General features: G+C 45.3%; 1 protein-coding gene across 1 annotated transcript in view; it reads left to right on the top strand.

Moving 5' to 3' along the window:
* Nucleotides 1–24979, top strand: part of LOC141194451 (uncharacterized) — a 66847-nt gene extending 41868 nt beyond the window's left edge. Inside the window, exons 9-10 of the mRNA XM_073662373.1 lie at nucleotides 665–2060; nucleotides 23915–24979. Coding sequence (XP_073518474.1) covers nucleotides 665–2060; nucleotides 23915–24863 — 2345 coding nt within the window. The 3' untranslated portion in view covers nucleotides 24864–24979. The remainder of the gene's footprint in view (nucleotides 1–664; nucleotides 2061–23914) is intronic.
* Nucleotides 24980–25251: the final 272 nt, after the last annotated feature.

Here is a 25251-nt window from a genome sequence, read left to right as displayed (position 1 = left end):
GCCAGACTGGATGGTACTACAGGTCCCAGGCACCCTTATCTTAGTGTCAGGACAGCGCCTGCACCGCGCAAAGTGAAAATTACAAATATGCCATTTTATTACCCAACACATAGTGCCCAGATTGTGCTCCAGGAGACCCACACCGTAAATTAAATGGGTTCTTCTCACTATAGTAATGCCAAATACATGGAGGCTGAATGTGGTTTGGGCGCACTGCAAGGCTCAGAAGCGAAGGGGGGATTTGACTTTGGGAGAGTGGATACTGCTGGATTGGTTTATGGAAGCCATGTTACCTTTCAAGAGCCTTTCAGCCACTAATAATGTGGAAACCTCTGTTTTTCCACTGACAGATGATGGACCTGAGTGGGGACTTGTTTTTTGTGAGATGAGTAGAAGTTTTTATTGGTATTATTTTTGCCTACATAACATTGTTTGGTGGCTTCTTATTCCATATTTGGGAGGGAGAATGAACAATCAGTTGGACACTACGATCCACTGGTTCATCCTATGAGGTTTTCTATTAGACTGTGAATGGTCATTTTGTTGGTGAATAATTCAATATTTTACATAAATTGCTATTTTTACATTTTGAGTAGAAATGTTAAAAAATATATAATTCGAGGATATTTTATTCAAAAATAATAATTGATTTTCTTCTTGGCAGATGACTGTACCAGGAGATCAGAGGGACAGCTGACATCTTCAATTTCTAAATCTAATGATCTTGAGATCCCACAGAATACAATTGAAGTGAATGCCATTACTCCAGATATACCATCATCCCTTCACAGCAAAGATCTGTCATCTGATCCTTTGAAACACGTCCTGTCTTCTGATACATTGCAGACTACTAAGGAAAATCAAAGTCACAAAATAAGCATTAAAAAACAAACTACTCCTAATTCAAAGAAGCCATTTTCACATTCAGAATATGGAAATGGTTTTCCCCTCGAAAAGTCTTTTCTTAAACATCAAAACGTTCACACAGCAGAGAATAGATTTTTTTGTTTCAAGTGTGGGAAATGTTTTAACCAGAAATCAAATCTTGTTAATCACCAGAGAAGTCACACAGGGGAGAAGCCATTTTCTTGTTCAGAATGTGGAAGATGCTTTACAGAGAAATCAGGTTTTATCGCACACCAGAGAACTCACTCAGGGGAGAAGCCTTTTCCATGCTCAGAATGTGGGAAATGTTTTCAACAGAAAGTGCATCTTGATAACCACCAGACAACCCACACAGGCGAGAAGCCATTTTCTTGTTCAAAATGTGGAAAATGTTTTACATTTAAATCAAGTTTTATCAGACATCAGAGAATTCACACAGGGGAGAAGCCTTTTTCCTGTTCTGAATGTGGGAAATGTTTTAACCAGACATCAGTTTTGATCAATCACCAGAGAACTCACACAGGGGAGAAGCCTTTTTCCTGTTCTGAATGTGGGAAATGTTTTAACCAGACATCAGTTTTGGTCAATCACCAGAGAACTCACACAAGGGAGAAGCCTTTTTCTTGTTCAGAATGTGGGAAATGTTTTACCCGTAAAGCGATTCTTGATAGCCATCAGAGAACCCACACAGGGGAGAAGCCTTTTTCCTGTTCAAAATGTGGGAAATGTTTTAACCAGAAATCAAATTTGGTCAATCACCAGAGAACTCACACAGGGGAGAAGCCTTTTTCCTGTTCAGAATGTGGAAAATGTTTTAACCAGAAATCAGATCTGGTTAAGCACCAGAGAGCTCACACAGGGTTGAAGCCTTTTTCTTGTTCAGAATGTGGGAAATGTTTTACCCGTAAATCAGATGTTGTTATACACCAGAGAACCCACACAGGGGAGAAGCCTTTTTTTTGTTCAGAATGTGGGAAATGTTTTACCCGTAAAGCGATTCTTGATGGCCACCAGAGAATCCACACAGGGGAGAAGCCTTTTTCATGTTCAAAATGTGGGAAATGTTTTAACCAGAAATCAAATTTGGTCAATCACCAGAGAACTCACACAGGGAAGAAACCTTTTTCCTGTTCAGAATGTGGAAAATGTTTTAATCAGAAATCAGATCTGGTTAAGCACCAGAGAACTCACACAGGGTTGAAGCCTTTTTCCTGTTCAGAATGTGGAAAATGTTTTGTGAACAAATTCTCACTTCTTCGTCACCAAAGTGCTCACACAAGTGAGAAGTAGTGATGAGCGAGCATGCTTTCCACTGCTCGGTACTCGCCCGAGCATCTCAGTAACGAGATGCTCGGAGCTCGCCGAGTACTTGCGCGATGCTCGGACGGATGCTCGGGTCCCCGTCCTGCATGTTTGGCGCTATTTAGAGTGCCAAACAACATGCAGGGAATGCCTGCCACTAACTGTAATGCCGCAGCCATGTTGGTTTGGGCATTACAGTGATTGCCCAAATCGATAGGAACAGTGCTCACAGTGAAACATGAAAAGCCGGCAATTCATCAGCGGCAGATATCGGTACCCGACAATTTAGAACAGAAAGAATAAAGCATCACTCATTGATTAGATAGATAGAAACATGTCAGTCACATATATATGAAGTACAGTGACAGTGTTGGTTACTGTATTTGTCATTTAGTTTTAAAATAAAGGATTTATAAAAAAAAAATTGTTGTGGGGTCCCCCGTAATTCTAGTCTCTAGCGGAGGTTAAGCAGATGGCTGGGGCAGATGTTTGAAGCCTGGGAAGGGGGTAATACCCACGGAGCTTCCCAGGCTACTAATATCAGCTCCCAGCTGAATACTTAGCCTTTACTGGCTATTAAAATGGGGGACCGAAAAAAAAATGACGTGGGGTCCCCCTATTTTAATAGTTAGCAAAGGCTAGGCAGACAGCTGGGGCTGATATTAATAGCCCAGGAACGGTGCCATAAATATTGGCCCCCTCCCAGCCTAGAAACACCAGCCCTCAGCCGCCCCAGAAATGGCGCATCCATACGATGTGCCAATTCTGGCACTTAGCCTCGCTCTTTCCACTGCCCTGTAGTGGTGGCAGTGGGGTAGTAATAGGGCTGGGGTTGATGTCAGCTTATAATGTTAGCTGACATCAAGCCCAGGTTAGTAATGGGGAGGCGTCTATAAGGCAAATGTAAGGCAAATGTAAAATAAAAACACCAACACCCAGAATAAAATCTTTTAATTGAAATAAACACACAATACTTTAATATTCTAAATTAAACTCTACTTACCATCGTACACATTCCAGCTGAATCCCATGTCTCCTGCAATAAAAGTAAAATAATAAACCAACCTCATCCTTACCTTTCCATGGTTCCCACGACGGCTCCAGCTCTGCTACATTCACATGACAGGCTGGATCGCAGCCGAACGCTGCTATCCAGCTTGTCATCCTTCAGAGACACTGCAGAGCGGAGGCATGCTTGCGCTCCACAGTGTCTCGCTGCGACGGCATCCAGATGAGCTGAGTTCATGTCCAATGAACTCGGCTCACCTCATGCACGTCACTGACAGCGTGGGAGAATTCTCCTGCACATGCGGTGCCAGCAAATGACATCATCCTATGGATGCGCCATTTCTGGGGCGGCTGAGGGCTGGTGTTTCTAGCCTGGGAGGGGGCCAATATTTATGGCACCCTTCCTGGGCTATTAATATCAGCCCCCAGCTGTCTGCCTAAGCTTTGCTAGCTATTAAAATAGGGGGACCCCATGTCATTTTTTTGGGGGGTCCCCCATTTTAATAGCCAGTAAAGGCTAGGTATTCAGCTGGGGGCTGATATTAGTAGCCTGGGAAGCTCCGTGGGTATTACCCCCTTTCCAGGCTTCAAACATCTGCCCCAGTCATCTGCTTAACCTCCGCTAGAGACTAGAATTACGGGGGACCCCACGCTAATTTTTTTTTATAAATCCTTTATTTTAAAACTAAATGACAAGTACAGTAACCAACACTATCACTGTACTCATTATATATATATGACTGACATGTTTCTTTCTATCTAATCTATGTGTGATGCTCTATTCTTTCTGTTCTAAATTGTCAGGTACCGATGTTATAACTGTATGCAGCTGCTGAATTGCCGGCTTTTTTAAAGAGAAGGGTGCGTGAAAATTGGAGGGCGCTAGTGTGTTCCGAGTGCCCTGCTATGTTTTTCATGCACCCTCCTATATACCCTGCCTGCCTGTCTGCCTATATATTCTGCCTGCCTGCCTGACATGTTTCATTGAGCACTGTTCCCATCAATTTTGGCAATTTTTTACCTTCTGCAGACCGCAGGGGGAACTGCCAGAAAAATGCTCGAGTTTCCCATAGACTTATATTGGGCTCGTTGCTCGGGTCGAGCACCCGAGTATCGCGATGTGCTCGGCCCGAGCTTCAAGCATCCGAGCATTTTAGTGCTCGCTCATCACTAGCGAGAAGCCATTTTCATGTTCTTAATGTGGGAAATGTTTTACACGGAAATCAACTCTTAATAAACTTCACAAAAGTCACATAGAGGGGAGAAGCCTTTTTCATTTTTAACCGAAAATTGTATCTTTTTAAAAAGGTTTTCCACTACTAGGACAACTCCTTCTCATTCTTCATGTTTGGCCTTGTTAAAATAAAAACACTTATACGCACCTCCCGTTCTGGCTCCATTCCATTGGTGTCACAACTCACTTTCCTGGGGCTCACATAAGGTTGTTACATCACACAATCCTGTCCCCAATCAACACCACCTTTGGATGTATTGAACATCAACAGGAAGGACATGGCCTGGACATAGCACCGAGAGAAGGCACACACTGAAAGCACTCTCTTCAGACCGTGTTCCTGGGGGAATTATAAGCAATTTACAGCCTCAAACATGACGTCTGATATGAGAAAGAAACACGAGATTAGAGGTCATCTGAGGTCCTCCACCTCCGTCAGCATGTCTGGTATGCAGCGTTTCTTATGGAAGGTCTTATCATCCTGCTCCGGAGCCATTACTGCCTCACCTCAGCGTGGAAAAAGAAGCAGTCTTAACCCTCATGATGCCAGACAGCTCCAGCCTGTAAGTCCTGCTCCAACTTCTCTCTTAGGCTGAGTTCTCACGATGCGTTTTTCATGCGTTTCCGCGGCGTTTTTGCAGTTGCGTAAACGCCGCGGAAACGCATGAAAAACGCATGGTAGAAGGGCAGCAATGTTCCCCAATGGAAATCCGCATGTGCTGTGCCCATGATGCGGATTTTTCCGCAGCGTAAACGCTGCGGTCAAAAATCCGCAGCATGTCAATTAATTTTGCGGAAACGCTGCTCTTTTGCCGCCATTGACTTGCATTAGACCGCATGGAATCCGCATCACTGTATATGTTGATGCGCTTTTCATGCGGTCTAATGTGCGGATGGTACCCGGGTGTGGATGAGAGGACTCTCATCCAGACCCAGGTACCATTAAAAAAAAAAAGAAGAAAATAAAAAATATATATATTCTCACCTTCTGACGGCCCGCGCTGCGTCCTGCCGGCTTCCCGCGCACTTCGCGGTTGAATGAAGGACCTTCGCTGACGTCAGAGTCATGTGACGGGTCACGTGACGCTGACGTCGGAAGGTCCTACAGTCTTCACTGCCGGCAGCCGGGACCGATGAAGCAGGACACCGGGGGCCATCAGATGGTAACGTATAGATTTATTTTTTATTTTTTGACATCACACACTATATAAATCCATGCCGGTTGCATGGATTTATATAGTGTGAAGTTGACAAGCACTTTCCAAGTGATGCTAAAATCGCTTGGGAAGCGCTTGTCAACCCGCATGCGGAAATGAAAGTGAAGACCGCTTCATTTCCGCATGTCCCTGGCAGGAAACCGCATGTACAATCCGCATGTACAATCCGCATGCGTTTTTTCCTGCCAGAGAGATGCAGAAACGCTCAGGAAAAAATCCTGAGCATTTCTGCATCGTGTGCACATACCCTTAATGTAGACTTCACAAGAAAACATCTCCACAAATCTCCCTGTACTCTCACCAAAGCCCCCATGCTGAGCAGTGCTTGCTTCACAGGGACATTTACCCCCCAGCCACAGGTTATTCTGATATGGGGAACAACATAACATATTAGGCAATCATGGCTCAGATCTGTCATTTACATCTTTTTCAATGTAAAAGAGGCCATTGTGATGAAAGCAGAGGAGTTGGATCCTGGTGATTTCAATGGAAAACGTATACAATTGCTCATAGACCTATCCTGAATGACACTTGCTAAAAGAAGGGTATTGAAACCACTACTTGATGCTCTATTGTAAAATGGCCTGATATACTCCTGTAGTACCCTTTCCAGCTACAGGTCCAAAAAATGGAACATTGAATACTTTGAAAGATCAAAGTGACGAGACCTTTCTGTGATGCCCTGGACATTCCATATATCTGACTGGCCACCTGCTCCACCATTGCCACAGAGAGTTCCAGCATGTCACAGAAGGTGTTCAATGGGTCAGGAACTTGATGGTGATGCAGCCAGATGGGAAAGGAACCTGCCAATCATATGAGCTCCTGAAATGAATCTGGTCTTCCCTGATGAGAGACAGTTTGCAGATACTTATTTCTTTAAGCATATAATTAGATATATCTAAATAGAGTATTTGGTGCCACTCTTCCACTATATAGAATGTCTAAGTTCATATAAGATCTTAGACCAGGATATAAGTTAAGTTCACATGATACTACTGTAATATCAGGCTGTATTACTTTACTCGCTATATATTCCATGGTTCCACCTAATAGGAATCCTAGGACTGAAAGTTTGACTTACGCCTGTAAAGACATCCCCCAGTTAGGGACTTGCATTGGGATCTGCTTGTTTTGCAATTTCCTACTGTTTTGATATATTCATTATCTATACTTCTTAGACACTGAGAGGTAGACGTTACTATCTACCGTCTATACTTCCTCCTTGCTCTTAATCTTTCTATCCTTGTTTCCCCCACCACCACCACTTCTTTTCATATAATATGGCACAACGCAAAACTTATTTATTAAATGTCAGAGGACTTAATGTTCCAGAGAAAAGAGCTCAAGTGTTGTATCATCTGCATAAACAGCACGTACATTTTCTTTTTCTTCAAGAGCACCACTTTAGATGCGATCATACACTTCAGTTTACTAACAGATATTATTCATTTTGGCGTCACAGTACAAATGCAGTTTTGAAGTCTAAGGTGCTGAGTATAGGCCGCCACAGATCACTGCCGCGTACTATTGTAGAAACACTGTCTGACACGGAGGGTACTGTATGTGTTTGTTAAGATTTCGATCTATTCCAAAATTTTGACTTTGGCAAACTTCTAGCTGCCTAATTGTGACCTAATTAAGACATGTCGTCATTACTTAAACAAACTACAACATTTTGCGGAGGACCTTATCATCATTGGAGGTGACTAATTTTTTCTTGGATCCTTCTTTAGACGCTTTCTTGGGCTGGAGTCACCAATCTAAATCACAATAAAAAGCTTTGCTAAATGTGCTCCGTTCTCTCCAACTGGTCGATGTATGAAGTATACTACATCCAGACTTAAAGGATTATATGTATTATTCTTCTTTACACAATATGCATAGCCATAGAGACTTTTCCTTAAAGAAGTTGCCTACTACTTTCACATTGATGTCCTCTCCACAGGGTAGGGCATCAATGTATGATCGGCCGGGGTCCTGTACACGGCACCCCCACCAATCAGTTGTTATGTGTGCCGGCGTCGGCCGGAAGTGCTTACCTGCGGCGCTTGGCAATCCATCTGTAGTAGCCACCGCGGGGTACTGTACATCCACCTCCCATTCAATTGAATGGGAGGTGGATGTGCAGTAACCAGCGCCGGCCACTACAACTTGACGGCCAAGCTCCGCAGATAAGGACTTCCCGCCAGCGGCCGCCGGCACCGATAACAGCTGATCGGCGGGGGTGCTGCGATACAGATAGGGCATCAATGTGAAAGTAGTGGACATCCCCTTTAATTAGCCATCACTTGCTTACATGGCAGCCTATATCTCTGATAGGGACTGCTATATGGTCAGATCATGGTCCTGTATATTGTAATCTGACTATACCTGACTCCACCAAGGCTTCAGCTGTTGGAACTTAAATGATAATCTGCTCAAAGACTGACTGTGTCTCAGACCTTCTTGAGACTATAGACTCCTTCAAATATGTGAGCATGATGAAAACACCTTACCATTTCAATTGGAAGCACTCAAATGCGTCCTCAAAGGGATAATAATAAAACATGGATCCAGGCTAAAAAGAGAAAGCAGCTAAAGTCTCCCATTTGCTTGAGTGGATTGATCTCCTTGACAAACAACATAAACGATCTGCTTCCCACCAGGTATACGCAGATTTGCTTAACACTAGAATGGAGCTAAAGTGGTTTCATGGATGAGGTATTTGTAAATATTGTGTAATTTCAGGGCACCTACTTATGGAAGGAACCAAGTAAAAGCTTCCATTCTCAGTACTAGATATGGGGCCTCCTCGAGAAAATGACTTAAAATGTCCTACACTAAAGTTAATATATAAGGTGTGGGATAGGGATAAAAATAGTCTAGGGATTGGAAAGTACTTTATGGCACAACTCTAACTTACCAGAGCTACAGAAACTAAAAGATGTTAGTAAGTGGAAGGATCGGGATATATGTTTGGTGTCACAACTCTTGAGGGATGGATTATTCAAGAACTTTGAACAAATAAAGGTAGATTTTAACCTTCTGCATAGGGTGTTTTATCAACATCTGCAGATACGTCATGAGTATAGTACACAACTAGAATAAACACCATACTGATTGACATCACCCAATAGATACCATTACTACATCGTTGGATACAAAAGGTCTAATATCCCTTATTTATAGGCAGTTACTGGCCCTACATTTGGATAAATATCCTTTAATAGTTAAGACAAAATGAGAAGAGGATGTGGGCCCCTTATCTGAGGAGCAATAGGGGAAATACTGGATTTGACACCGAAATTTTCATTGTCGGAGTCACAAGATTGTCCCGAATTCTTCTGATTCATAGGGTATATAGAACCCCAAGTATTTTATTTAAAATTGAAATACAAACGAATGACACATGTCCTAGATATGGTCAAAATGACGCCCACCTGATACATATGATGTGGGAATGTGTAAATATTGGCGACTACTGGAAGGGGGTGATCGCTCTTGTACTATCTGTATTTGGGATACAACTTCAGTTGGAACCTAAAATCTGTATCCTAGGACTCCTGGGAGAAGACGTAGATCCAGACTCCCATATGGCAGTAGATAGCTCCAGAATATTATTCCAAGCCAGAAAGTTGGCACTACATTGGATAGACAATTCTCCCCCAACGATAACAGAACTAAAATCCAGGATAAATAACACTCTATGCTTGGAAAGTGGATCTTATATTAAAGGAAAGCTCTCAAGAAATTCATACAAATATGGGAGCAATGGTTAATTACCCCAGGTATTGCTTCAGAAAACCTTCACAGAAATACTATACTGGATCGTTTGTCCATTTCCTTCCAGTAAACCAGGAATTTATATCCTTATACCCAAGGTGTCAGCAAATAATAATTGTCTCAGTCCACACAATTGCCTCTTCTTAGATATATTCATTTTCTTTTGATGTCTCAATAGGGGAAAAAAATAAACAGTCAGGAATATTTCAGATATTTATGTACAAATGTAAAATTACTATTCCAAAACATTGTACTATAGAGCAATATTGGGATTTATATCATTGTAAACCGGTTCTTGTATTGTTTACTGGTTTTTCTTTCTTTTTATTGTTTTTATCACAAAGTTTGTATAAGAAAAAAGAAATGTTGGTAATTCTTTGTTTTGTTCAATAAAAACAATCTGATCAAAAAAGAAAGGAGTGAAGGTCTTTAATAGATCAAATGTATAGAAAATGCCAAGATCACATGTGAAGGTACTCGTACGAATTCGAAGATAAATGTGGTCGCTCATTGGCAAGGAGGTTACACCCACTTGTCTAATGGACATACGTATCCAACATAAAAGGGGCACCCGGGCCAGAAATTCATAACCCCACTGACAGAGCTAAAGCATTTCGTTGCTGTTATAGCTCACTATATAGTATTCATGGACAATACCACGACATGCCACCTAATATTCTTGAAACAAAAATTGATAAATATATTATGGACACTGCCTTTCCTTCCTTACAGACCCCTGAGCAGGAGGTACTAGACAAAGCTTTCACTGAACAACAGATAGGAGAGGACATTAAATCATTCCCTATCGGGAAGAGCCCTGGGCCAGATGGATTCAATAATAGATTTTATAACATGTTTGCACCTCTGTTATTACAATTTTTAGGCAAAGTGTTCAATAATATCTCAGAAGACTCCCCCTTTTGCCCCAATCACTTAAGGCTCATATAACAGTTTTATCAAAGCCTGGAAAAGAACCAAATACCTGCCCTAATATTCATCCAATATCATTCATTAATATAGACGTCAAAATATTTTCTAAAATAATTACAACATGGTTCTCCCACTATATACATTCAATTGTTAGCAACGATCAGGTTGGCTTTGTTAGGGTAGAGAAGCTTGTGATAATACAGAGAAAACGTTGTTAATTTCACATGCAAAAAAACAGGGGATCCCAATGTGCCTTGTTTCTGTCAATGCTAAAAAAGTGTTCGACACAGTGCATTGGACTTTCTTGAAGAGCAACCTACCACAAATTGGGTTAGGCTCTTTCTTGTTATCTAAAATTCGATCCTTATACGCTGACCCTAAAGCGATAGGGTAAACCGCCTTCTAACTGACACCTTTTCTATTAAAAAAGAGACAAAGCAAGGGTGTCCCTTATCACCTCTCCTATACACATTGGTAATGGAACATTTCGCAGTAGCATTACACACAAATCCAGATATTAGTGGAGTTACTATAGACTCACATCACTATAAACTAGCTCTATACGCAGATGACTTGTTGCTCTGTTTCAAACCCAATTATCTAATTTCCTTCTATACTAAAGGATTTAAAAGAATTCGGCCATGTAAGCAATTTTAAAGCCAACTACTCTAAATCAGAAGCCATGAACATAACTTTTAACGCTGAACCGACACAATAACTAATTTCTAACTTCCCCTTAAAGTGGCAGAAAGATGCTAGAAAGTACCTGGGTATACAAATTCTGGGGAACTTGGATGATCTGTATCATTTAAATTATATCCTCCATCCTTGAACAAACGATTCAAAATCAAATTAATTAGAACTTAAAACCCTTGTCCTGGTTTGGTCGTTTTAATGTGATCAAAATTGGCATTTTACCAAATCTTCTTTATATATTCCAGACCGTTCCTGTCAGCTTTCCTCAGACCTTTTTCTCCCATCTAACAGCAAGTTTGTATGGGGAACATCGAGGCTTAGAATGTGTGTTACAATATTTTGTCGTCCCAAAGAATAAAATGGGGTACTAATCTGCCAGATCTAAAAAAAAATCCCATCAATCTTCGATTCTTATGAGAACAATGGACTGGTTTAGGTCTATGGAAAATAAGCAGTGGATGAAACTGGAAGAGGACCTCTCTCTCTGGACACTCCCATCTCAACCTTGGATTGGTAAAATACATGGAGAAACTAAACTATTAATAACACTCACTTTTTCCATACATGGGAGCAAGTCCTAATCTCATCATCTATATCACATAGGTTGGGTCCATTAACACCCTTGTTTGACAACCCAGATTTCCCACCTGCTTCAGGTGTGGCCTCATTTCTAATCTGGGCCAAATTTGATGGGGTTAGATTGAGACACGTTCTTATGGGATCAGGCTCTTTTCCATCCTTTACAAAACTTGGTGGCTCCTGACCAGGTAGGGGTCTATCCTGACCAGGTAGGGGTCTATCCTGTTTGGCTTATTTCCAGCTCAGGTCATTTAGAAATTCTCACATATTTCTGACTAGTATAAAGGATGAACTCACTCCGATTGAACCCTTAATCACTCAAGTAGGTCCTTGTACTAAACTTCTATCTTATATACACAAAACAACACAAATGGACACCAGCAATGACCTTCTACCCTTTACAGGGGTTGGGAGAAGGAATTGGGTAGTTAAATTTCAGAGGAGGATTGGCAAAAAACATTCATACTCTGCCACAAATTATCTATTGCCGTTCTCAGAAGAAAAACTAAAAGATTCTATCTACATGATACCGCTGTCCCACTATGCTACATAGGATGTTCCTCTCTGTGTCGGACTTGTTCTGGCGGTGTGCTGGTGAAGCTGAGTCTGTGTTACATATTAGGAGGAGGATTTTAATAAATTAGTGAACCAGGAAAAATGTCGGTGAGTGTTTATTCAAATTAAATATTTTTTTGTGTTTTTATTTTTGGTTACTGGGTCAGTAATGGGGTTGTCTGATGGACACCTCTCCATTACTAATACCAGGGCTTGATGCCAGCTGTGATTTTTGACAAATCACAGCTGTCATCAACTCCAAGATGCATTACACTGATTGTCAACGCATCAGGGCAATTGGGAAGAGCAAAGGCAAAAAGCCATATTTGGTGCATCTCATGTGCTGCTCCACTTCTGGTGCTGCTCCACTTCTGGTATGGCTAAGGGCTGGTATTTTTAGGCTGGGGATGGCCCCAATCTCCAGGGACCTTCCCAACCTGATAATATCAGCTCTCAGCTGTCTGCTCTCCCTTTGCTGGTTACAAAAAATAGGGGGACCCCATGCCGTTTTTTAAATTATTTATTAGGTTAAACAAGGCTAAACACCCTTTAGTTCCACATGAAAGGCTCTAAAGGCTGCAGATTTATGATATATAGGGGGTTGTGAGATTTTATATCTGCAGGACATCTATCTATTATCTATCATATATCGATATCTGTATATAAGATTGTTTTCTTAGTTTTGTAATCAGATTAAAGTTACATAGAGGATTATAGTAAGTAAAAGACGATGTTAATAACGTATTGTATATGGATGTGTAGCACCCCGAGGACTCGGCTGCTACAGGGGTAGTGCACCTCGAGCCAGAGGTGTGGTATTCCACTCCCGGGTAAGGATGGAGTGTGGGACTGAGCTCAGCTAGCTGCATGCACTACACTCATCCCATTTCCGGGGGACAGATCAATGGTACTCCCACTAGGTGAATGTGCAGGTACGACAGTGTCTGTCCCTGGCTGGAGTGGGAGGGGGGGTGGAACATCCCAGTAGTGTAGGGGCAGATAGGGGAGGGGCTCTGGGCATAGAGATAGGAGCCCATTGGGTGCTAGTCACCTGGGCTCACACATAGAGGGAGTATATATGGTGGGCACCATCTTAGGACAGGGTCAGTCAGTCAGTCAGTCTGAGGAGAAGCAGAGCAGAGGAGCTCAGCCAGGAGGGCTGACAGGGAGCTGTGGCTCCGGCTGGGCCCAGCTCCAGGGCCAAGCCTGCAGTGGAGAGTGAGGAGGAAGAAAGGCCCAGAGACGCAGAGCCAGAGGGAACCCTGAGATCCCACAAGTTACCGGGTGAAGGGTTGGCGGAAACGGGTACCGGAACCCAAACTGGTGGAGGCTAATGATCCTCAGCCAGGAACCGGAGGTCGTGGTCAAGTTTTGCCACGACCCTCACCATATCCACCAGGAAGGCACACCACGAGTAGGGTCAGGAAAGCCAGAGAAGGTTTAACCACCAAGAGGCCCGAGGGAGCCGGACAAAGGTGGATCCCTGGTGGGGACGGCCAGCAGAAAGAGAGAGAGGGGAGCTCAGGACCACGCTCCGGAACTGCCTGGGGGTTAGCCGAGTCCCGCACCTGGTGAACGCAGTATGGCTCGGGTGGTCACTCCCGGCCGAAGTGACTGAAGTACCATCTGTGAGTAAAAACCCTGAAACTGCACCATACGTTTTTGACTCTCCTTGCTCCACCATCACAACCTCCATCATCTACACCTGCTGCCCTGAGGCCATACCCCTCCCGTTGGGGGTTATACCATCCCCGCTGCACCATCCTTCCACCGGCCTCAGCGGTCTGCCCTGCAGCGGCAGCTCCAAAGCTGCATTCAACGGGTGGCGTAGTCATCCAACATCTACTGCTAATAGACTCGCCACTTAGTTTGACTCCCTGGGCACGGACCGGGTCACCGCCACGAGACTACTACCCCCATCTGATCCGGCTCCGGGTAAGCCCCCGTGCGCGCGATGCCGCACGACACAGAAGGCCCAGGGGCGCGTCAACTTTGGCGTAGTCGGCAGGATCACGTGCCCGCCACCACCGGGTACTGCGTGCCTGAAGAAAAGTTTATCTGTACCGTAAGAAGAAGTCTCCCGCCGGTTCCGGAGGGTCCCCGCCATCGGACGCCATCTCGGATCGTTTCCCGCCGTTTGCCCGCCATCTGCAGTCTTTTCCCGCCATCCACAGAGTTTCCCGCCATTGGGAGACGGTTCCCGCCATCTGAGAAGATTTCCCGCCCTGGCAGAGCGGACGCCATTATGGGCGTGCCAGAGGGTGGCAAGAGACTACCTCCCATCGTGGGCCTGGTCCCAGAAGAGCGCCAAAAGCAAAGACCGCCCCCACCAGCAGAGACTGCAATGATAGAGATGTCCATCAGCGTGGGGGGACTGCCCCTGGAACTGACAATCACCAAGTTGCCCCGGGACCACCCTCAGTGTGGGCGGATCAAGAACAAAAGAGTGAGGATGGGTGCAGCCTGGAGGAGTCTGGAGAGTTCGCACCCGGAGATGGAGGGAGAGTCAGGCAGCACCGACCCTGTGGTCAGGAGCCTGCTGCAGGCCGCCACCCCAGAAGGCCTGGTGGAGATTCTGGCACAGCTCCCCAAAGATCGGGAGCATGCACGGACCGCGCTGGAGGGCCTGGCTCGGAAGATGGCCCGAGTACAGCGAGAAGTACTAGCTGAGTGGAGCAGAGAGATGGCCCTGCAGGCTGGAACCCGCCAGCAAAGGACACCACCCGCAACGAGGAGCACGCCTGCCCCTGAAGCCGGTGCGGAAGGGATGAAGGCCGGAGACGACGCCGTGGAAGGAGCTGAAGAGACGGAGGCAGGTAAAGGGGACGTTACTACCCCAAGCCCAGCAACCGTAAGCCTGCCCCAGCTCCCCGTCGCAGAGCCCGAAATCCCACCGACCGTGCCCGTTGCTGCACCGCCACCGCTCCAGACTAGGCCTCAAGCAGGAGCCGCGGCCAAGCCCCCTGTGACGTCATGCGCCTCAACCTCGAGCGCGGCCAAGCAGGAGACGCCACCGGCCTGGTCGCAGGGCCGAGTACCCCCGGACGCCGCAGTTCCAACAGAGCCCTCTATCTCCACCAAGTCACTGGCCTGGTCGCAAGGTCGAGTACCCCCGGGCGCCGCCGTCTCCACAGTGCCCTTCACCTTTAAGGTGCCACCGGCCTGGTCACAAGGCCTGGTGAATCCGGGCGCCGCTGCCATCACCGCGCCCTCAACCCTCAAAGTCCTGCCCTTGGGTGAAGACCTGTTCGCCCAGCATGCTTGCCCGGATGGGCAGCCCTTTGAGTGGCCACCGGAGTACTACCATCCCCGACTCCGGAAGGAAGGGCCCCTGTGTGAGCCCCTGATCCCGGCTCCGGCACCCGCCAAGATCACCCCACTCCCGTTGGAGGAGGCGCAGTTCGCATGGGACCCCACTGGAGAAAACCTCATCGGCTTCACCCAAGAGACCCGGGCGGCCGCAGCCGAGCGTGCGGAGTGCTGCCGGCAACAACTGGAGGTCTTCGACAGGGAGCGGCGAGAGAGGCGGGTCCGCGAGGAGCGGCTGCAAGTTCAGAGTGCGGAGCAGAAAAGCCGGACCCGGCGAGACCGCCGTGCGGCCCACGGTCCCCGCGCCACCGGGACCGTAATCAAGTTCCAACTGGAGCACGGTTGGGGCTTTATCCGGGATCACCGAACCCCCGGCGACGTCTTTGTCACCCGCAGGGATGTCGAGTCTCATCTGCCGGAGGGACATAGCGGACGTGACCTTTACCTGGGTGACGAGGTCACTTTCACCCGGCACCAGTGTGCCAAAGGACCGTACGCCCTTCATGTACACCTGTTGACGGAGGAAGAGCTGCGGTATGAGGAGAATCAAGAGGACCCGGACGGGTTTGAAGATTACCCTCAGGAAGGAGCAGGAGGACGCCGTTACTGAAGTACGGTAAAGTGGAACTGTACATAGTTACCCGTAGGGTACTTGTCATGCTGCTAGAGTAAAGTGAGTTCCCCGTTGGGACAAGTGTGAACTGTTACCTGCGTCCCCTATCCTTAAACAGGCTGAGGACTGTGAGCAGCCATTCCCCTATTCCCACTGACCGAGGACTGAGAGCGGTCGTTCTTTCCCTTTACCTGGCCGAGGACTGAGAGCGGCCATACCCTGTATATAGTTGTGCTTTCTAAAGCGCCCCCTACCGGTTTTAAAGAAAAACTGATTTTCTACAAGTGACTGTTGCACTTTACCTGGTCACAAGTTGCACGGTGGCCAGGGATCAAGAATGTTTCTTATGAAAAAGTTTTTATTATGCTAAAAGAGTTAATGATATTTTATAAATGTGTGTGTTCGTAATGTTTTATACTTGTAACGTTAAAAGAGAAAAGTACCTCCCATAAAGGGATGAGTGAAAGTTAATATATCTTATATGTAAGTGCACTTTAAAAATTTTTTGTATGTTTGTATGTTTTGCTCTTTTACAGCCCGAGGACGTGCTGTGGTTTACCAGGGGGGAATGTAGCACCCCGAGGACTCGGCTGCTACAGGGGTAGTGCACCTCGAGCCAGAGGTGTGGTATTCCACTCCCGGGTAAGGATGGAGTGTGGGACTGAGCTCAGCTAGCTGCATGCACTACACTCATCCCATTTCCGGGGGACAGATCAATGGTACTCCCACTAGGTGAATGTGCAGGTACGACAGTGTCTGTCCCTGGCTGGAGTGGGAGGGGGGGTGGAACATCCCAGTAGTGTAGGGGCAGATAGGGGAGGGGCTCTGGGCATAGAGATAGGAGCCCATTGGGTGCTAGTCACCTGGGCTCACACATAGAGGGAGTATATATGGTGGGCACCATCTTAGGACAGGGTCAGTCAGTCAGTCAGTCTGAGGAGAAGCAGAGCAGAGGAGCTCAGCCAGGAGGGCTGACAGGGAGCTGTGGCTCCGGCTGGGCCCAGCTCCAGGGCCAAGCCTGCAGTGGAGAGTGAGGAGGAAGAAAGGCCCAGAGACGCAGAGCCAGAGGGAACCCTGAGATCCCACAAGTTACCGGGTGAAGGGTTGGCGGAAACGGGTACCGGAACCCAAACTGGTGGAGGCTAATGATCCTCAGCCAGGAACCGGAGGTCGTGGTCAAGTTTTGCCACGACCCTCACCATATCCACCAGGAAGGCACACCACGAGTAGGGTCAGGAAAGCCAGAGAAGGTTTAACCACCAAGAGGCCCGAGGGAGCCGGACAAAGGTGGATCCCTGGTGGGGACGGCCAGCAGAAAGAGAGAGAGGGGAGCTCAGGACCACGCTCCGGAACTGCCTGGGGGTTAGCCGAGTCCCGCACCTGGTGAACGCAGTACGGCTCGGGTGGTCACTCCCGGCCGAAGTGACTGAAGTACCATCTGTGAGTAAAAACCCTGAAACTGCACCATACGTTTCTGACTCTCCTTGCTGCACCATCACAACCTCCATCATCTACACCTGCTGCCCTGAGGCCATACCCCTCCCGTTGGGGGTTATACCATCCCCGCTGCACCATCCTTCCACCGGCCTCAGCGGTCTGCCCTGCAGCGGCAGCTCCAAAGCTGCATTCAACGGGTGGCGTAGTCATCCAACATCTACTGCTAATAGACTCGCCACTTAGTTTGACTCCCTGGGCACGGACCGGGTCACCGCCACGAGACTACTACCCCCATCTGATCCGGCTCCGGGTAAGCCCCCGTGCGCGCGATGCCGCACGACACAGAAGGCCCAGGGGCGCGTCAGATGCAGGAGAGAAAAACATCGCACACTCGTCTAACTCTTCGGGATGAACATTAGCCGGACTCTTGTTTGCATTCTGTGCAATTTAAGGGTGTGGCATCCCCTTTGTTGAGCTGATTAGTATATATGTAGCTTACCACGGGCCTAGGTGGTCTGGAGTTGGGACCCGGTCCTATTTGTCTACCCTTTTATATGCATTACTTCAACTTTGATATACAGTAAGGTTTTTAATATAGACAGTATAGGTACCGTCCCAATTTAGGGTCACCTTGCCGCTGGTGGGACGGCTTGTATACTTTTTTTGATCAAAATTAGTTCACTAAGTACCCTATATTTATTATGCAACTTTGCTTTACATTTATATATAATGATGGTAGGGTATGAGATATATTTTTGTCTTTTGTAGGTTTTGGACTCTGAACATAGTCTATCAAGGCCGCCCTCCCTGGAAGGAGTTAAACACTCCTGGTATGAAGTGGATAGCACAATCATATGCCGCCATATAGTAGACGTCCGGTAACTGGTGATAATCATCTCATGTGTCGTCTATTTGTCTCCAAGCAGGAAAATCCCACGTTACATTCACACATAAAACTGTAGAAAAGGCGGCGCGGGGTAATTGTGCCAGTAGTGAGGGGCAAATAATGCCGGAAATGTCACTGACTGCGGAGACGTCTCCATGTAGCGTCTTCACTCTGGATATCACTGTACAGGAGCCGCACAGTTCACACTGTGCATCCACTGAGGCCCCTGATCATGTGACCCCTGACTCCTCCCCTCCTGTGACCTCATCACAGGTCCTGTGCGCACAGAACAGCCATATATGTGGTGGCGGCTCTGCAGGTGGAGGTATGTGGAGATCCCCCATTACTGGGCGCAGGGGGCATTAACCCCTTCAGCACGGAGGCTCTTTTGGGGTCTCTGTGTGGTGTGAACAGTGAGGTAACAGCTGTGGACAGAATGCGGCTTAGCTGGTTCCCGTCCACATTAGATCCATTCAGACGACTGCAGGATGAAGGACAGAAGCCCAGAGAAGTCCTCACACAACGCCATTATTCCTCTCCTAGTACTATCACAGTAATGTAGATAGTAGTGATAACCGTCCACATATCCTCTTTATACCCTGCGGTACGATGGATTTGGCCTCAGTGTCCAGGAAGCTTCACGGTTCAGCAATGCCCCTCTGCCATCTCCCCTCCACCTGAACGATTTACCCTTTCTCCAGGTTCTCGTTATTTGTTTCTCTTGCGATTAAACTAGGAGACAGGAGTTGTGAAAGGGTCGGGGCTGAGAACAACCAACCATCTCGTAAAACCATCAAACAACCATCTTGTGAGAAACTTTTTCAGCTGCAGACTGCGGAGAAGTAACTACTTGGTGTCTGTGGCCTAAAATATAAAGGTTTTATAAGTAGATGTCGAGGAAAAAAACTAAATACTGTAAAATAATAAATATCATATGTTTCCCTTATTATCTCCAGTAATTGTATTATTACACAGGATATTTATGATGTTACATCGTCTCATCTTCTCATTCAGGTCTCTACAATATCGGATCCTCTCAGTGAAGATCTTCTACATCAGAGAATTTTCCCAATTTACCCATCAAGGATGGATATGGACAGAGACAAGATGGTGGAGAGGATATTCCACCTCACCCTAGAGATCCTCTTCCGGGTTACTGGAGAGGTGAGAGATTCTGATGATGTCACATTACATCATTCTTATCTATGGAAATAACAGATGGACAGAACTGGAGAGGTGAGGACTCTGGAAATGTCTGTAGTGAGATTTATTAATGTGTCTCTCCATAACCAGGATTACATAGTAGTGAAGAAGACCTCTAGTGAGCGCTGTCAGGACCCTGTGTCTGAGGGATGGAGAAGACCCCTGAGCCCAATCACAGGACCTTCATCTCACCCCCTGATACATGAGGACATCAATGACCTGAAGATCCTAGAACTCACCTACAAGATGATTGAGCTGCTGACTGGAGAGGTGACACTGCTGGGAATGCTGGGACATTATACAATAATGCTATGAAGGATCAGGGGATGACGGTATCATTGTATGTGTCAGGTTCCTATAAGGTGTCAGGATGTCGCTGTCTATTTCTCCATGGAGGAGTGGGAGTATTTAGAAGGACACAAAGATCTGCACAAGGACGTCATGATGGAGGTTCCTCAGCCCCTCACATCACCAGGTAATAGACAGGACGAAATACACACAGCCTATAATTATCTGTATGTAAAGAATGAATTCAGTCCCTGTATGTGTTTCCTCCAGATCTATCCAGTAAGAGGACAACACCAGAGAGATGTCCCCATCCTCTTCTTCCACATGACTGTAAACAAGAAGATCCCAATGTTCCTCAAAATCATCAGGTAGATGGAGAGAAGGTGTCATGAGATCTCCCCTATGATGTGTAGACGGCTGTGAAGGTCTTGTGTTCAGTCTTGTTTTATCCCCCAGTATTATATGGTTTATACTTGTGTAATGAGAACGGTGGAGATGGCAGGATTAGAGCTGATCATAGATGTGACTTCTCCATCTGTTTGTGACTTTTACAATATTTGTTTCAGGGTGAAGATCTGACCCATATTAATACTACAGAGACATATGTGAGGGGTGATGAGCGGTGTAAAGAGGAGATTCCTACATATGACTACCCAGGTGAGTAGTGACCACTAAATACAGAGAAGTCACAGATTCTTCTCAGTCACCGGCTGTGGCTGCTTTATCGGTGGTTTAGTCCGGCCGTATCACAATCGTGTGATCACTATTTTGCCTCTAGACCACAACATTCTCCTCCGTCCGAAAATGTTCAAATGACTTTGGGCGTTGAAAGTCCTTTTCTATAGAATTTACAATCTGGAGGATCCACCTTCCCCCTGGGATTAGAAGACGCTGACCCTTACCTCCTTACCTGCCCAGATCTGTAAACTACAAAGCCAAATGACAGCGTACATAGAATGTGCTGACAAGTGAGAAAATCCCTTGAAGAAAAATATAATGATGGGCCTGTAAGAGAAAGCGGAGGGTAATGATGGTGTTGGCTTCCTAGATCCCTGATATCTTATTGGATGAATCTACCTTCTCTCCCTTCTGTGCTGCTGAATGTCCTCATATGGTCCCTACAAGACCAGGTCCAGTCTTTCTGGCTAAACTTCACTTTTATGATCGACAACATTAAATGTGCAGTGAGGGCCAAGTGTGAATTTCTGTACAATAACAACAGAGTTTCCCTTTATCCTGAGTTTTCAATTTCTTTTAAAACCAACTAACTTCAAACAGGATTGTGACAAACTATACAGAAAACATTACACCTGTGCCATGATATATCTCTAAGCTGTGCGAGGCTGATGGCTGTAATATACATTTATTCACGCCTGCAGGAGATGTGTTGGCTCCAGCCCTGGTTTCATGGATTCACTCCACGTCATAAATTCCATTATGTTTTCGATCCTAAGGAATTCAGATTACTGCACAATCTCTCCTGAAATGGGGGCACTAATACTTTCTCTACTCTTCTGCTCAGGACTCCGTAGCTCCAATGGCTCCACCATAAATGAGTGTGTTGGAATTCTCCCCTCATACATACTTTGTTGTTGCGGATGTAACATTTTTTATTCTATGTCTTTTTTTACAGCTTCATTCTGTATGATAGTTTGATTGTGGTGGGATCGGCCTCACTTATGTGAATCTATAACTCCTTGGTGGTCTTTAAAAAAATGCCTCTTCCCAATGCCTGAGGTCCAAATTTAAGACACCTCAGCTCTGCAGTATTATAAAAAGTTCTCTTTGATCGTCTAATATTTCTTTTTAAAACTCATCTGACAGAAAATATTGTCCCTTACGATAGTTTACATTGTCAAGAGCCCCCGAGCCCCATACTCTAATTACCACAGAGAGGTTTCACCACTAGTTACTCATTTATTACTGATGGAGACTGTTGAGTTTGATCATTTCAGTAGATGTGTTATTGTCTATACTCACAGTTTTGACGACAGCAGTTAAATATTTAGCTATTTGAATGCCGATTTTGCTGGAATAGTTTGCAGACACAGCGTATTGGGGATACTGTTCATTGTCACCTGGCAGCTCAAAAGATGGCCACCACAAACCGGCTTGGCGCTATCTACTCCATTTTCCAGATCCCATGGATTACTTTATCACCCTTTAACCCCACTACATGGATCTGTTCTTACACAGAGACCCCTAGGCTTGGGCCACGGTGTTACCTGCTGTTCTGTGGAGTGAGATGGGAAGAAGAATAGTCAGGTAGCCGGGTGAGAACCTGGAGGGCAGAGAAAATACAAAATCAGAAGACACAAGAGTAGTCAGTAAACGGGCCGAGGTCACAACAGGAAACAAATACACAAGCCGGGAGCTGAGCACAGAGGACTGAACCAGAGGAGAACAAGGCTGTATCTGGCAGCTACCGGCAATATGCTTCCACCTTTAGTAGGGTGCGGTGCTTTCCAAATGGCTGAAGCAGAGAGCAGATTACTTCAGCTGGACAGCACACACACCCATACTGTCAGACTGGATGGTACTACTGGTCCCAGCAATCCTGATCTTAGTGGCTGGACAGAGCCTGCGCCGCCCAGAGCTTCTGGTTCTGACGTCTCTTCCATCACCAGCGCCGCCTGCAGGATGAATAAGGCGGCTCCTGCTGAGAGAAGCAGACGTCCCAGGAGCAGATCCCGGAGGAGATGGGACCCACCATTTGCAGAAGCCCTAATATGACAAAATGTCAGAAAACCAGAGCAGTGGAAATCCCCATAAAGTGAATACATTTTATAACCCTCAGTGAATTAATCTGTAGGAGTAGTGACTATTTTGACTCCTCAGGCACTTCCCGGAAATTAGCAAACAGTGGAAATCACAAATATGCCATTTTATTACCCAACACATAGTGCCCAGATTGTGCTCCAGGAGACACACACCATCAATTAAGTGGGTTCTTCTCAGTATAGTAATGCCAAATACATGGATGCTGAGTGTGGTTTGGGCGCACTGCAAGGCTCAGAAGGGGGAGATCTGACTTTGGTAGAGCTTATATTGCTGGATTGGTTTATGGAAGCCATGTTGCTCTTCAAGAGCTTTTGAGCCACTAATAATGTGGAAACCTCTGTTTTTCCACTGACAGATGATGGACCTGAGTGGGGACTTCTTTTTTGTGAGATGAGTAGAAGTTTTTATTGGTATTATTTTCACCTACATAACATTGTTTGGTGGCTTTTTATTCCATATTTGGGAGGCAGAATGAACAAACAGTTGAACACCACGGTCTACTGCTCCATCCTATGAGGTTTTCTATTAAACAGTGAACTGTCATTGTCTTGGTGAATAAATCAATATTTTTTAAATAACTTGCCATTTTTATAGACAGTAGAAATGTTAAAAAATATAAAATTCAAGGATATTTTTATTGAAAAATAATAATTGATTTTCTTCTTGGCAGATGACTGTACCAGGAGATCAGAGGGACAGCTGACATCTTCAATTTTTAAATCAGATGATCTTGAGATCCCACAGGATACAATTGAAGTGAATGTCATTACTCCAGATATACCATCATCCCTTCACAGCAAAGACCTGTCATCTGATCCTTTGAAACACGTCCTGTCTTCTGATACATTGCAGACTACTAAGGAAAGTCAGAGTCACAACATAAGCATTAAAAAACAAATTGCTCCTAAAGCAAAGAAGCCATTTTCATGTTCAGAATATGGAAATAGTTTTCCCCTACAGAAGTCTTTTCCTAAACATCAAAAAATTCACACTGCAGAGAATAGATTTTCTTGTTCCAAGTGTGGGAAATGTTTTAACAAGAAATCAAATTTTGTTAGTCACCAGAGAATTCACACAGGGGAGAAGCCTTTTTCATGTTCAGAATGTGGGAAGCGTTTTACACAGATATCAAGTTTTATCAGACATCAGAGAACTCACACAGGGGAGAAGCCTTTTTCATGTTCAGAATGTAGAAAATGTTTTACACAGATGTCAACTTTTATCAGACATCAGAGAACTCACACAGGGGAGAAACCTTTTTCATGTTCAGAATGTGGGAAATGTTTTACCAGGAAAGCTTATCTTGATACCCACCAGAGAACCCACACAGGAGAGAAGCCTTTTTCATGTTCAGAATGTGGAAGATGTTTTGTGAATAAATCATCTTTTCTTAGTCACCAGAGAATTCACAAAGGGGAGAGGCCTTTTTCATGTTCAGAATGTGGGAAATGTTTTAATCAGAAATCACATTTTGTTAAGCACCAGAGAATTCACACTGGGGAGAAGCCTTTTTCATGTTCAGAATGTGGGAAATGTTTTACACAGATATCAAGTTTTGTTATACACCAGAGAACGCACACAGGGGAGAAGCCATTTTCATGTTCAGAATGTGGGAAATGTTTTACACAGATATCAAGTTTTGTTACACACCAGAGAACCCACACAGGGGAGAAGCCTTTTTCATGTTCAGAATGTGGGAAATGTTTTACCAGGAAATCCTATCTTGATAGCCACCAGAGAACCCACACAGGGGAGAAGCCTTATTCATGTTCAGAATGCGGGAAATGTTTTAACCAGAAATCACATTTTGTTAAGCACCAGAGAATTCACACTGGGGAGAAACCTTTTTCATGTTCAGAATGTAGAAAATGTTTTACACAGATATCAAGTTTTGTTATACACCAGAGAACCCACACAGGGGAGAAGCCTTTTTCATGTTCAGAATGTGGGAAACATTTTTACCGGAAATCAGATGTTGTTATACACCAAAGAACCCACACAGGGGAGAAGCCTTTTTCATGTTCAGAATGTGGGAAATGTTTTAATCAGAAAGTTCATCTTAATATCCACCATAGAACCCACACAGGGGAGAAGCCTTTTTCATGTTCAGAATGTGGAAAATGTTTTGTGAAGAGATCATCTCTTCTTACTCACCAGAGAAGTCACACAGGGTAGATGCCTTTTTTATATTCTTAATGTAGGAAATGTTTTCCTTGAAAATCAACTCTTAATAAACTTTAGAGAATTCACACAGGGGAAAAGCCCTTTTCATGTTCAGAACGTTGGAAATTTTTTAATCGAAAATTGTATCTTCTTAAAGAGGTTGTCCAATACTAGGACAACCCCTTGTCATTCCTCAAGTTTGTACTCGTTAAAATAAAAACATTCATACTCAGCTCCCGTGGCGGCACTGTTCCTGCGGTGTCGGGACTTGGGGTTGTTACATCACATGAACCCTGCGCCCAGTCAGTGCCCCTGCCTGTCCCTGCCTTCGGACATATTGAACATCAACAGGAAGCCAGGGCTACGGCTGCTCTCAGATTTCCTTGTGATGCTCGATTTT

This window comes from Phyllobates terribilis, unplaced genomic scaffold (assembly GCF_046119375.1).
Source record: "Phyllobates terribilis strain yellow unplaced genomic scaffold, ASM4611937v1 Scaffold_71__1_contigs__length_7168151, whole genome shotgun sequence".
Lineage (NCBI taxonomy): Eukaryota > Metazoa > Chordata > Amphibia > Anura > Dendrobatidae > Phyllobates > Phyllobates terribilis.
Note: the sequence above shows the minus strand (reverse complement) of the source record. Positions and strands in the feature narration are given on the sequence as shown.